Below are 13442 nucleotides of genomic sequence, written 5' to 3' on the forward strand. Positions count from 1 at the left end.
TATGTTGTTTAAACCTTTTGACTAACTGCTCTTTTACTGTATGTTAAAATATAAACTGTATAAACAAATGAAATATTCCTAAATTCTTGTATAATAGTAACACGATTTCTAAATATCTGTCTGTCTTCCTGTGCCGAAGGATCTTGCTGACCGCTTAACCAATTTTTATCCTTTACAGTTCAGCTTCTTATAGGTCCTGAAAGGTTTTTACATATTTTGGGGAAGGGTACTACCACACGTACTCCCAACGCCCCTAGAAAAAAATCTGGTATATATTAATGATTTTTTAATTTACAATTTTGTTAAATTTTGTACCCTAATCAAAGACTTTAATAACTAAAGAGTACCTACGCAATGGTTTATAATAACGTTATCTAAAAAAACAAATGTTCATCTATTTTATAAATGAATTTTGTTCAGAATTAATCAGGGTTCAATGTTAAATGTTCTTGCAATCTCCCCAATGTAAAATTATGACGTCCAAGCTTTTTTATTGAGGGGGATAAAAGGAGGAGTTCCAAAAGTTTTAGGGAGTAAATCTAATGTATTCTCAAAAAAATTTAGGGGGCAAAATGAGGGGTTTCAAAGTTTGAAGAGGACTAAAATCCTTCCACTCCCCCTCTTGGAAATATATGGTACTACTCATGCGTACATGGAATTTCTGAGATCTTTATCTTCAGACAAAAAAACGTTACTACTTTATAACACAGGATATATTTTTGAGTGGGGGTGGGGGAGGGTTTAAAACCATTTCTAGATGAGGATCATTGAAGGAGGAAAAAATTACCAATATGTCCAGCTGTTTTTTTGTACGAGTTTAATGGATACACACTTTTCAGAGCTTCTTAGGAAAAAAGATTGTTATTTTTTGTTGTATTTTGTGGATGTTGTGTTGATATTGTTTGTGAATAACAGACCATGAAATTGAAATTATACGGAAAATGGGTTTATATGTGGATAAAAAACGACAAGATGTTTTAGAGGGAAATGTACAGCATTTTGAAAAAAAGAACACCTTTATAAAAACTTTTTTTAGGGTACTATTTTTCAAATCATTCTCCATATCAATACAAAAAAATATAATAATATTCATGAATTTTTGTCAAGGATAAGTTTTTTAAATATCTGATTAAACTTCAGTAGACAAAAAGTGTGCTATTTCCTCTTAATTTAAAATAAATGCTATGAAGAAAATGGCTTTTGATTCACTCCAGTGAAATTATCATTTCTTTTGATTTCATAGAAATATAAATGTGCGTAACGAGGTTCATACCTCCAAATATACAGATTCGATGTTGTTAAAATCTTGAAAATAATAATTGGTGATACTTAGATAAACATCTATATAATATCATGATGGCTAAAGGTTAGGTCATTTTTGTTGATGTGCATTTTACCAAATAAAATTCAGGAACCATTAAAAAATACATTTTTAAAAATTTGTTTATAATAAAAGATCAAAGAATTAATAAAAATAAAAGGTAACTAGTGAAGATTTTATTTCTATTAATTATCCTTATACCTATCTTTAACATGGTGTTACTATAAATACTTTCAATGAGATGTTTTCTTTATTTTCTAAATTATATTATTCTAAGGTTATGTCTTTTTATTTTTATTGGTTGCTGAAATATTTCTAAATCGTATTATTCTATGGTCATGACTCAGAACTATATTTTATTATTAATTCAGTGACTCTATGACTGTATAACTCTATAATCCCCTCAGAACAAATCTGCTATATTTTCTTTAGATATATTTTCTAAGATTAACTTTATATCTATTCCTTTTTTAAAAATCCTATTCTAGGTATAAGAAAATTGAACAAAAACTAAGGTTTTTTTTTCAAAAATATGTTCTGAATATATTATTTATAAAGATTTACACACGTACATATAAGTCAAAATTCTGAAGTAAAAAAATACATGAACAAAACAAAAAAATCAAATAATAGATTAAAAACCAAAAAGACTAAAATCAGAGTATATAATCCATTCACAGGAGGTTGAAAAAAGGAGAGACAGACCTTACCAATTTTGATTTTCATCGGAATGTCGCCCCCCCCCCCCCCCACAGCACGCCATTGATCTAAAGTGGTCATTTTTCCTGAAGAGAACATAAACTGGTTTGACTGAAAATCTATAAAAAGTGCACCTTATTCTCTATATATTGAACAAAAAAAAGAAAGAATAATGTATATTCAATAAAAAAGAGATAGGTAAAAAATCCTTAAAATCAGACGCCAAGCTGAGTAAATCTAATGTTTGACATGCTGGAATGAAAATTTTTCAGAAATGGAGATTAAAAATGCATTAATAATTTAATAGATTGAAATAAACAATATCTCTTTTTTATAATAATAGCATTACAATCAAATAACATTTATTTCCTACTTTAACCCTGGTTCTAGTGCATTAAAGAATCTGCATAATGTAAAATAAAGGAGAAATTAACAACGGCTTGCAATTTTTGACCACCGTTTTCTCTTTTCATTTTAACACTATCTCTTTCTTTTCTCTTTTTATACTATAATGTTGTTTTAAAATACTAACCATTCTTTATTATTTACGAAGTTAGTTGATAACTGACTTGCTAGTCTTGCCGTTCATTCGTTGGGTAAGTGGGATTTATTTGTCTGCTAGTGCTATACTAAATAGACTATCAATTAAATTTGTAAATATCCCCTATACTAATCAAATCTGCTCTATAACTTACTCTTGACCACATGTCAATTTTTGCTTCTATCCAAAATTTTCCTGTCTTTTTCTCACTTTCCATTTCTGTTTAATTTTCACTCTGTTTCTCTTGGATGCAGTTGATTTGTAAAGTAGTCCAATAAATCCATTTAGAATTGCACTTGCCTCTAGTCTCAGGGAGAGGGATATTATTATATTGTACCATTGTATCAGGAAAAAAACATTCTCCCATTTATTGTCATAAAAACTAGGTTGATTTATAATTAGTTTGTCAATTACTCCAGTTCCAATCTTTTCAACCAATTTTGGGGTAATATTGTTTATTAAAATTGTGGCCACAAATTATTTGATCGTCCATTTAATAGAATTTTAATTTTCCACAGTCAAACGTGATTGTACTTTTAAATTGCCAAGCCACTGTTTATATTCGTTATTTATTTGATAAAATTATAAAAGTACAACCTTATTCCATAGATACATACATGGCAATCCTTCAGTTTTACTGTTTGACAGTTAACTTTCCTTTTTGTATGTTAGTCACATGATGTATTAGGACATAATTGTCCTTGTTTCTAGTAAGCTTCCCTGTTTGTGTTTATGTATGCTGAGAAACTTTATGTATGTGTATATTTATTTGTAAACATAGCTTGAAATGCAGAAACAAGATTAAAAAAGTTAAATTTGTGCATAAAAGAATACATTAGAGAGATGTCAGGGATAAAAGAATATTTATATAAAGTACACAGCTCTACGATGTTAGTCTGGCCGTCTATCATGGAAAAGCAAAAGCAATCTATTATGTTTTTTTTTCTGGAAACTTTAAATTGCTCCGCTCATGGTTTAATCTTATCTCATAGGGTAGTACATCTTCCTCTAGTAAAGAATAAATGAAGATTAAGAAAACTGTAATTGTTTTAAATTAGGAAATAAAATGAAATTATTTTATTAACTCTTGTTGCTTCTGAAAAGTAGGTGGAAAAACAGTATTTTATGGTTTTATGAATTATAATTGATATACTTTTACCTTTTCCTTTATTCTGTATATGTATATATAGTAAACAAGTTAGGTTAGTAAGCTGTGCATTAGGCTAATATCAGGGCTAATATGCATACAAAAATAAATATTAAATACTCTCAAAGATTAATTGGAACAACGATAAAATAGTTCGATGCAAAAATATTTAGGATATAAACAATTACATATAATCTAATACACAATTTTTAATAATTACTTTTGAATTTCATGTGACGATTCCCCTTTCCGGTTACAACTACTCTATAACTTTATTTTATAACTGCCTCCATTATCATCGAATTTTATACTTATTTTTTGCCATTAAGTTTAGAATTTGTTTTTAAACTATGTTTGACTTTCATGGTTAATTGATTAATAGTTTTCAATTCATAAATTCGCAAATATTGAAAATATCACCCTTGTTAAACTATATGTAATTATAAATCTATTTACATATTTCTTCCCTAAAATGTTTTAGTTTTGTTGTTGCATGAAATTAAAAGATTTTGTTCAATTATCCTAAAAATAAATCAAAGCCCTTCCTTAGTTGTAATTTTAGTAATAAATCATTTGTCTTTTTGCAAAACATTTGGATTTTGTTTTAAATGTTAGGAAAGAAATTCAAAAAGGGATATTTAATACAATTACACAGTCTGCCTAAACAACCAACACACAGCAATCCAATAACCACCCCAGCAGCACCCATCACAGCCATAACAAAATGCTGCCAACTATTAGTCAACCAATCAATTGAGGAATTATACAAATGTACAAACCAATCTTCTGTCACCTCTACAACAAACGCATTTGAATTAGCAGCCAATTCCGAAAGTTTAGCCTCTTCCACAGACTCCAACACCTGTCCTTTCTCTCCCTTATCCAGCAGATGCTCAAAATTCAATGGTACCTCCAACCAACTATCCTCCAGCCGTTTAGTCTGAACCAGCTGCATTCCTGCCCCCTTGTTGCCTAGATATAATCCAGGTTTAACTCTCACAAATACTGGATTTTTCCTACACTCGACAACCATCAACAAGGAAACATTTTTAACTAATCTTGTGAATGGTTCTACAGCAACAATTCTATTATCCATAAACAAAGAAAAATGACCAAGATAACACGGCAAATTTGCTCCTATAGTCACATTTAACCATCTTTTTTTACATACAGACACAAGCTCCATCTCCCCTAGATGTTGTACCAACAAATTTCCGACTTGTTTGATGTTGGAATGAAACAAATTATTCTCCCAACACCCCTGTTCTGCCTGCAAAATCCTTTCCACCTGATGGTATGAAGATGTTAACTGTAATAATAAAGCACCATCCTCCTCCTTTTTCCGCATCCAAGGAAAAAAATTCTTTTTAGCAGTTGTAATCCACAAAAATACATCAGGAACGTTGGTATGAAAGTAATGCAAATCAGTCAGAAAGTCAGAAAACTCCACTTTTTTCCCCAGTTTTAATCCCAACGAAAACTGTGGAGAAATCGCCAACCAACTTTGGCCACCCTGATTATTAGCATCATCCGCCATATTAGAAAATGTAAACAAAGTTAAATTTACAATTTCAACAGTCCGAAAATAACTAAAATAACGTCTATCTTCCTGTGATTTATTGTGAACTATCACTCGATCAAGCCCAAGCCGCAGATCAGACTCCAGACAATGTGCACCAATGAATTGATCCTCAAGAAAACAACTGTTATCAGGTAACATTGAAATTTGTATATTTTTCAAATAACTTGTAATCTGAACTTCTTGAAAAGTATTAGGCACAAAGGTATTATTTAAATAAATACCATCCCCTCTGCACTGAGGGTCAATCCCATACGTCATCATATCATCATACAGGATGGTACCATTTATGAAATAAGTCAGTGACCGGTCATAAAACGCTACAGGCAACCGTCGTCCATCTATGTCTAACACCCTCTGTTCCTCCATCCTTTTACAATCTTCACTAGAAATTAACTCATCACTACTAACAACAGCTGGTGCCCCTAAATGTAGGTGGCTATATTTGCCACAATACCAGGTGTGGACCGTTCTGTCGACGTGACATTGTACCGCGGGCAAAAATCTCACTCCCACTTTTTTTAACAGATGACCGCTGATTGTTCCATTAAACTCATGCTGACCAAATACTGTACATTCTGAAGCCCTCAACTCAGGACCGTCGCCAACACACTCCTTTACTAGCACAGGTATCATATCAGCCCCACAGGGTATCAAACACAATCCCCAAATTAAAAAATATTTACCTGATTTGAATTTATTATTATGACCAGACATTATTAGCTGATAACTGTTCACCAATTCACCCGCAAATATCAACTGATTTAGCCTTTCATTGCAGGACAACTTTCTACCTACTAGCTTTGTCAGCACATATTTGTTATTAAAATAACCAAATAACAATTCATGAACTCTTATTATAATATATTTTTTTTTTTAAATATTTATATGTATTTATATAATATTTTTTTCAAAAATAATGATTATCAGCTCTCCTTTCCCTACTTTCTCCGTCCTCTAGTTCCTATCTGAACATGTACCACAGGACCCCCTACCTGAGATCTTAACCTCCTCCCAGTGTCCCATAAATATTTCGCCACCCGTGATCCACTTTTCTTAATTGTAACTAATCTTTCAGGTGAAGATTGTGGCGGCGCCGTAGTCAAAAACGACTGTTCCGATGGAAGTTCAACCTCGTCAAAATTACCCTCAACCACAGGAGTAGGCACCACAGATTCATCTGTCACTCCCACCTCTACGCCTTCACCTACAGGTATAATTTCTCTATTCCCATCTCCTGAAACTCTGTCATTATCAACCTCAACCTCACTCTCCTTCTCCTGAATTTCGTCACTCTGTCTTTCCTCTGCCAACTCAAAACCATCATTTTCAGATGACAAATACACAACATCCTCACTCTCTCTCTCCTCTACAGTTTCTCTCTCTACAGGCATATTGTCAACCTCCAAAAATATCTCATCGGACGGACAAATTTCAGGTAAAGGAAAAACGTTAAAATTAACCTCCTCCCCTAAAACTTCCGTTCGAGCATGAATTTTTCGAATTTTATCCCTAGCCACAACCTGATTTTTCTTGATGGGATTATTCCCAAAAGGTGCCAACTCATACAATGCATCCGAAAATTTCTGAACTACAATAAAAGGCCCCCCATAGAAAGACTGTAATTTCTTGGACACGTCAGTTTTTACAATATTAAAGAAAGCATAACAAACATCTGTCACTCTTAATGCTTCCCTCTGTACTCTGTGTTTATTCTGAACCTCTAAATATAACTTGGATTTTGTAGAAATTCTCTTAATTACATCCTCCATATTTTTCAGAAATTCCAGATACGACCGCGAGGATGAAGATTCAACAGACTGGACTGGTGATAGAAAATCGAGGGGAATACGTGGCTGCCGACCAAAAACTAGAAAAAATGGAGAATATCCAGTTCTAGTACTCTTGGAGCAGTTAATCACCAACGTAGCCAAAGGTAATTTTTTAGCCCAGTCCTTTGTTCCATGATTTTCATCTACTTTGATTTACAAACTTTGATTTTGCCTCTCTACAGGATTCGAATTTGGATTCCTGGGAGGAATTAGGACAGTATCCACCCCCAATCCTTTCATCACGCCTTTAAACACACTGCTTGTAAAATTTGTACCTCTATCCGATCTCAAAGCTCTAAATAAACCATAGGTAGGTACAAAATTTTCCAATATAGCCTTTACAGTTGTTTCAGTTTTAGCATCAACCAACGGACATGTAAAAACATATCTAGAAAATAGACAAACCATGATTAAGACAAATTTAACCGTCTGTCCCTGATGATAACATGGAGTCCAAGGTCCAACTAGATCTACTGACATATTAGCAAAAACTTCACTACTTTGAACAGAATGAGTTATAGGTGAAACATGTTTAGGATTACTTCCAGCCTTTTTCAAACATGTAATACAACTTCGTATTCTCGATTCCACAAACTTGTTCACGCCAGGCATAAAAAATCTCTCATTTATCTTACGTATTGTCTCCTGCACACCTCTATGTCCAGAACCATATCCACCATGAGCTGAATCAAATATATCATTGTATAAAGAAAGAGGCACTACAGGCCTCTCGACAAAACCCCCTTCGGCCAAAGGCTGTCTGAAAATTACAACCCCCTCTAGCACATACATATGGCCAATCAGATTATACAATAGTTCTTTTCTGCCCGATAGCTCCGCCCTCTCATAAGACGACAACTGTCTCCTTTCCAATATCCATAACCTTATTTCATTTAGGATCTCGTCCTGCTGAAGACTACTTTGCCAGACAAACTCAACATCCGCCTCATCCTCTGCAGAATGTACCTGCATAATAGAATAAATTTGATCCAGAAATGGTGAATCATCCAGGTAAGGATCCAAAATTTTATTATCTGTCTCTCTACACTCCTGACAATCCTTCAGTCGATGGTCCTTACAATCTAACCCAGTTCTCGACAAATAATCTACATTCACATGCTTAGTCCCCTGTCGATGGATAACTGTAAAGTCAAAACTTTGCAAGAAAGTTATCCATCGATAGGTGACACCGTTTATTGATCCTTTAGCCCAACGTTTATAATGCACTAGTGAAATACTGTCTGTCCGAACCAAAAATTCATGAAACCTACAAAAGTGTAAAAAATTCTTTAATGCATATACTAATGCACCTAATTCTCCTTTATAGGAAGGATAATTTTGTTCTGCAGCATTACACTTTTTACTACAGACACCAAACACTCTCTCTACACCATCCTGTTCTTGCGAAATAATCCCTGCAAAATACTGAGAACTATAATCTACGTCCACGATAAAAAGATTAGGATTATCCCATTGAGGATAGCCTTTACACATTTCAGTCTTGAACATTTCCATAAATTCAGTCCATACTCTGTTCAATTCTTCTGTCCACTTTATTATAGTGTCATTCCTGTGACTATCCAACATGCACGACCTCTTGGCATAATCAGCAAAATATCCTCTGTAATAATTAGTAAATCCCAAAAATTTCTGCAACTCCTTCCCTGTTCTAGGCTTGCCCCAATCCTTAATCCGTTCCAAATATGCAGGATTCATTTTCAATCCATCGGCACTAATAATATGCCCCAAATAATGGCATTCTCTAGTCAATAAATCACACTTATCTAAATTCAATTTCAGGTTGACCTGCCTAAGAACTTGAAACAGTGCCTGCAGATGCTCTACATGTTCCTCTGGACTTGATGAAAACACGATCAGATCGTCCAAGTAGCTGATACAGAATCCATACATACCTGGCAGGATAGACAGCACCTTATCCATCAGAGCACAGAACAGGCTGGGTGCATTACACAACCCAAATGGCAACCTGTTAAACAAATACATCCTGTTTGCTGCACTAAAAGCTGTCAACGGTTTAGAGTCTTCATCCATAGTCATCGAATGGTAGGCAGCTGTCAAATCAAGAGTACTGAACACCTTGCCAGAACCCAGCTTCGTCAGATTATCCGAAATCAGTGGCAGCGGCCACGCCACCCGCTTAGTCACGTTGTTCAGGTTGCGGAAATCGATGACAAACCTCAACTTAGCCTCTGCTCCAGGTGCAGCCTTCTTTTTCACAGCAAAAATAGGACTAGACCAATCCGAGAAACCCTCCTCAATAATGCCAGCATCCAGCCATTTGGTTAACTGTTCCTTCAATTTAGCATCGTACTCTGGATTCAAAGGAATATTTCTGGCCTTCACAGGTTTAGCTCCAGGTAACAATTCTATATTATATGTCATTAATCTACAATCACCAATATCTGAATCATTCATTGAAAAGATATCAAAATTTTCCAAACAAATTTTAATAATCCTGGGTTTCAATTCTGGATTTTCCTTAATCATCTGATTTTCATCTAACTTCAATTTTTGAATAATAAACTGTACCCGTTCATGCATTTTTTGCCCCGACAACTTTTCTGGCTTATCCAATTCATTAATTGTTTTATTACAGGTAACATCTTGATTATCCATGATGAAACAATGCCCCATCTTCACATTTCTCAGCAAGGTAATAGGTTTTATTGACGCATTAACCACATTAACCACACAGGACCCATCTTTCCGTGGCTGATACACCCCCTCAATAATCATAATCCCATTGCCACTTGTCATCTTAGAAGAATTAGGGGACACGTACCAAAGCCCATTATTCTTTAATCCAGTCACATGCACCACAGCGGTAGATCCTCCAGGATAAAAAATAGTTTTATCCAGCAACTTCACATTATACTTCGTTGAATATAACTCTCCAAACCCACCCCCCTCCTTTATCCCTGGCAAGGTAGGTTTAGATGGAATTTCAGAATTCATTCGTCCGGACAAAATAGGAATTTTCTGTATCTCCGCCACCACCTGTTTCTGTAAACAGGAATTAATAGGAACAGATTCCCCACAAAATTCAAACTTATCTTCATCCAAACAAATATTAATTTTATTCTTTTTCAGGAAATCAGATCCAAGATTTACCAACCTACTCGTCACCTCAGGTACATAAAATATCTCCGTAAACACAGCTTGAGTTCCAGCAAATCTAAACTTCAACTCAACATATCCAATAATATTAACTTTCTTTAAATCTACTGCATATGCTGATAATTTAGCAGGACAAAACTCAATTCCATGTTTATCAAGAATTTCTCTAGATATCAAAGAATTAAAATTATTTCCTGTATCAATAATTCCTAACTCCTTCACCGGAATATCAGCCCCAGGCACAAGAAATTCTAAATCCGCACAAATAGGCATTTTCGTTATATAAAAACTTCACAATCTCTTGAAAACACTAGTCATTATAATTAATTAATATATCCATATATTTTAGATATACATCATTCCACTACACAGCAGTCAGCCCCCCATCTGTCGCCAGCCGCCAACATACTGTTCAATTTATGAAATCCTGTACATCTCCCAGACTACCAGCATCACACAGCTACACTCCAAGCCTTTTCTTATACAAGTAAGTACCTCTCGAAGTATTCAACCTTGCATAGGTACCTATCAAAATATAATATATAGTAGATATATATATATATATAAATATATATATATAATGTTTTCATTAACACGATCACACCTTGACTGAAGAATAAACAAGACAGTAATACTTTATAAAGTTGAGAGCAATAATGTGAATACACAACAGCAAAATTAACTATTTACAGTACTATAGCCTATATAATAAATATGAATAAAAGAACGATCTATAAATTTCATCCTAAAATGAAATTTATACATCGAATCAATCATATCCATTACATAGGATACTGCTGAAAATTGTTTCTGGCTATGTCAGCAATCATAGCCTCATACTGTTTCTCATCTCTGCTCTTTTCAGAATCCACAACAGGCCCCACCTGATTGCCCCACCTATCCACAACAGGCCCCACCTGATTGACTGTCTTCTTCAGAAACTGCTCAGGTATTACCCTATTATTAGGCACTCCAGGACCCTCTTTCTTTTCGCTACCGGCTGAGAAAAACTTAGCTTTGGTCTTTCCTATGCGAGAATCAGGAGCTGGCGGCTTGCCGTCTCTCTTCTGCCAGCAACTAGCCACTACATGACCTTTTTTCCCACAATACCAACAAATCATAGTTTTAGCCTTCAAATTCAGAGCCCCAATCACGTTCTCAACCTGATCCCAAGGAATATCATCATCCCCTTCAATCCACGCATTATTATCGCCAATCTCTGTCCTGCCCTCCATATCAGATACATGCACTTCACTGATTACAGGCCTAGCTTTTACCTCCCTAGAATCCTCTAGCCTCAACCCTTCCATAGCCTGAGAATAACAGGACGTTACATTTTCAGGTGACACGTGTCCAGAACGAGCCCAGCTTATATAATGCTGACCTCTGCGAATCAAATAAGTCAAGAAAGCACTGTAATCTTCCAGGTAATGCATAGATTCAATGAAATTAGCCATATCTCTAGCTAAATCAGAAAACAGCAAATTCTTAGCCACATTATTGTAAAAATCACGCCAAGATTGTCTAGAAATTTGACCAGGATGCATAAGCCTAAACAGCCGCAACTTAGCATTGAAAAACACATCCACATTCTGACCACTCTTTTGTTTCAGGGCGTAAAAGAATTCGGTAGCCGACTCTGTATCAGCAAAGGGTATCACCAACCTTCTTATCAACAGGTAATAACCTAAAGCACTTAAGGAAGCATTAGCCTCCGGCGTAATAAGCCTCCCCATCTTCTTCCCTTTGCACTCAAAAATCCTGTTGTACAAGACGTCCTTAAAAAGCATAGGATCCTCCAACTTTGCGAACCTAGCAACCCTCCATAAGGATAAGAAATAATCCTCAAAATCAATGTTTCCATCCCAAAATGGAGCATCCCGCACAAAATCACTATCCCACTTGACTCCTCTTACAAGACAAAACTCCTTAAACTGCTCCTCTACAGTCTGTTGGCTTACACTACCGCCGGCAACCTTTTTATAGGCCTTAAGCACTTCAGCCCTTTCCTCAATTAAAGGAAATATATCCAACAATTGATTCTCATATTCGGTCAGACAACTCTCACGAACATTCATCCAATTTCCATTCCCAACAGGACCTAAAAACTCAATCTGCGAAAACTTCAAATGTCCGGGAGCACTTTTCCCTCTTTTAGCCTCAAAATTTGTAGAATCCAATTTAGCCTCCACACTCAAACGATTAATGAAAGATGTATTAAACGAATCATCTCCCGTCGCTTTGACTGCAGATACACTAGCCCCCATACTTGTCTCATACAAAAAACCGCTAATATCCCCATCCACTGGCAATTGCGCCACCTTTTTCTTGATAGTAGCCAAATCAACATCATAACCTAACTTCTTATGCTCATCAGAGTTCTTAAACTCTTTCACCTTATTCTCCAGCCGTTTATTCGCCGCCGTTAACTTATCCACCTGACCTTTGACAGTCGTATGCTCCTGCAACATTGCCCTAACATATTTTTTTATGCTTTCAGGCACAACGTCATTCTCCACCTCGCCCAACGCCAACTCCACATTCGCATTAGCACCTGCACCAGCATCCTCAGCCGCAGCATCCTCCTCCTCCCAATTTTCGGGAGTTCCATCATCATCCTGACTGTCATTCTCCCGAGGACGTTTAGGCGGCCGTCCACGCTTGCCTTCAGTTTTACCCCGCTCTCCTTTTTCTCCATCAGCCATATCCGAGCACTGGAACTAGATCCGCCGTGAAATTTAGATCAAAAGAGTTAAAGAATGAAATTCCACAGAAACCTGAAATATAAATCAAGTTAGAAATATAAAAATTAAAACAAAACTGTGAAAAATCCGAGATAAAAAAAATATCTCAAAAAGTGATTGACTTCAAATTAAACACCACTTCCCCCACCCTTAACTCAGCAGCAGGTCTAAATAACACGTAGCACAATAAGACTGCGCCAAATGTGATATAGACAGACTTACATAAGTTAATGATAGAGTAGACTTTATGTTCAATTCAAAATGCAAACAGATTTTTAAGTATTTATTATATTGGATTAAATGCAGTTTTTGAGTAAATAAGATTATATATTGATACTATATTTAGAAATGATTAAATATGTTAATAAGTCAAAACTACTGATTATTCAAAGCTGGATAGTTCTGAAGTAGCAGGATGTCTGTCTGTATATCAGGACACCA

General features: G+C 35.2%; 1 protein-coding gene and 1 long non-coding RNA gene across 2 annotated transcripts; both read left to right on the forward strand.

Annotated features, from left to right (window-relative positions):
* The first annotated feature begins 5025 nt into the window (after positions 1-5025).
* On the forward strand, positions 5026-6426 carry LOC145332580 (uncharacterized). The gene is made up of 3 exons (XR_013884217.1): positions 5026-5421; positions 5816-5916; positions 6366-6426. It is a non-coding gene; the product is annotated as an uncharacterized LOC145332580 (long non-coding RNA).
* Positions 6427-9258: 2832 nt separating this feature from the next.
* On the forward strand, positions 9259-13050 carry LOC145315004 (uncharacterized). Its single transcript, XM_080155077.1, has 8 exons — positions 9259-9497; positions 9737-9793; positions 10231-10271; positions 10607-10744; positions 11123-11206; positions 11600-11684; positions 11871-11936; positions 12758-13050. The coding sequence occupies exons 1-5, from the start codon at positions 9308-9310 to the stop codon at positions 11180-11182; spliced, it is 486 nt and encodes a 161-aa protein (XP_080011203.1). The 5' UTR covers positions 9259-9307; the 3' UTR covers positions 11183-11206; positions 11600-11684; positions 11871-11936; positions 12758-13050.
* The last annotated feature ends 392 nt before the right edge of the window (positions 13051-13442 follow it).

The sequence above is a fragment of the Acartia tonsa genome, chromosome 1 (assembly GCF_053477335.1).
Source record: "Acartia tonsa isolate MP-2025a chromosome 1, ASM5347733v1, whole genome shotgun sequence".
Taxonomy (NCBI): Eukaryota; Metazoa; Arthropoda; class Copepoda; order Calanoida; family Acartiidae; genus Acartia; species Acartia tonsa.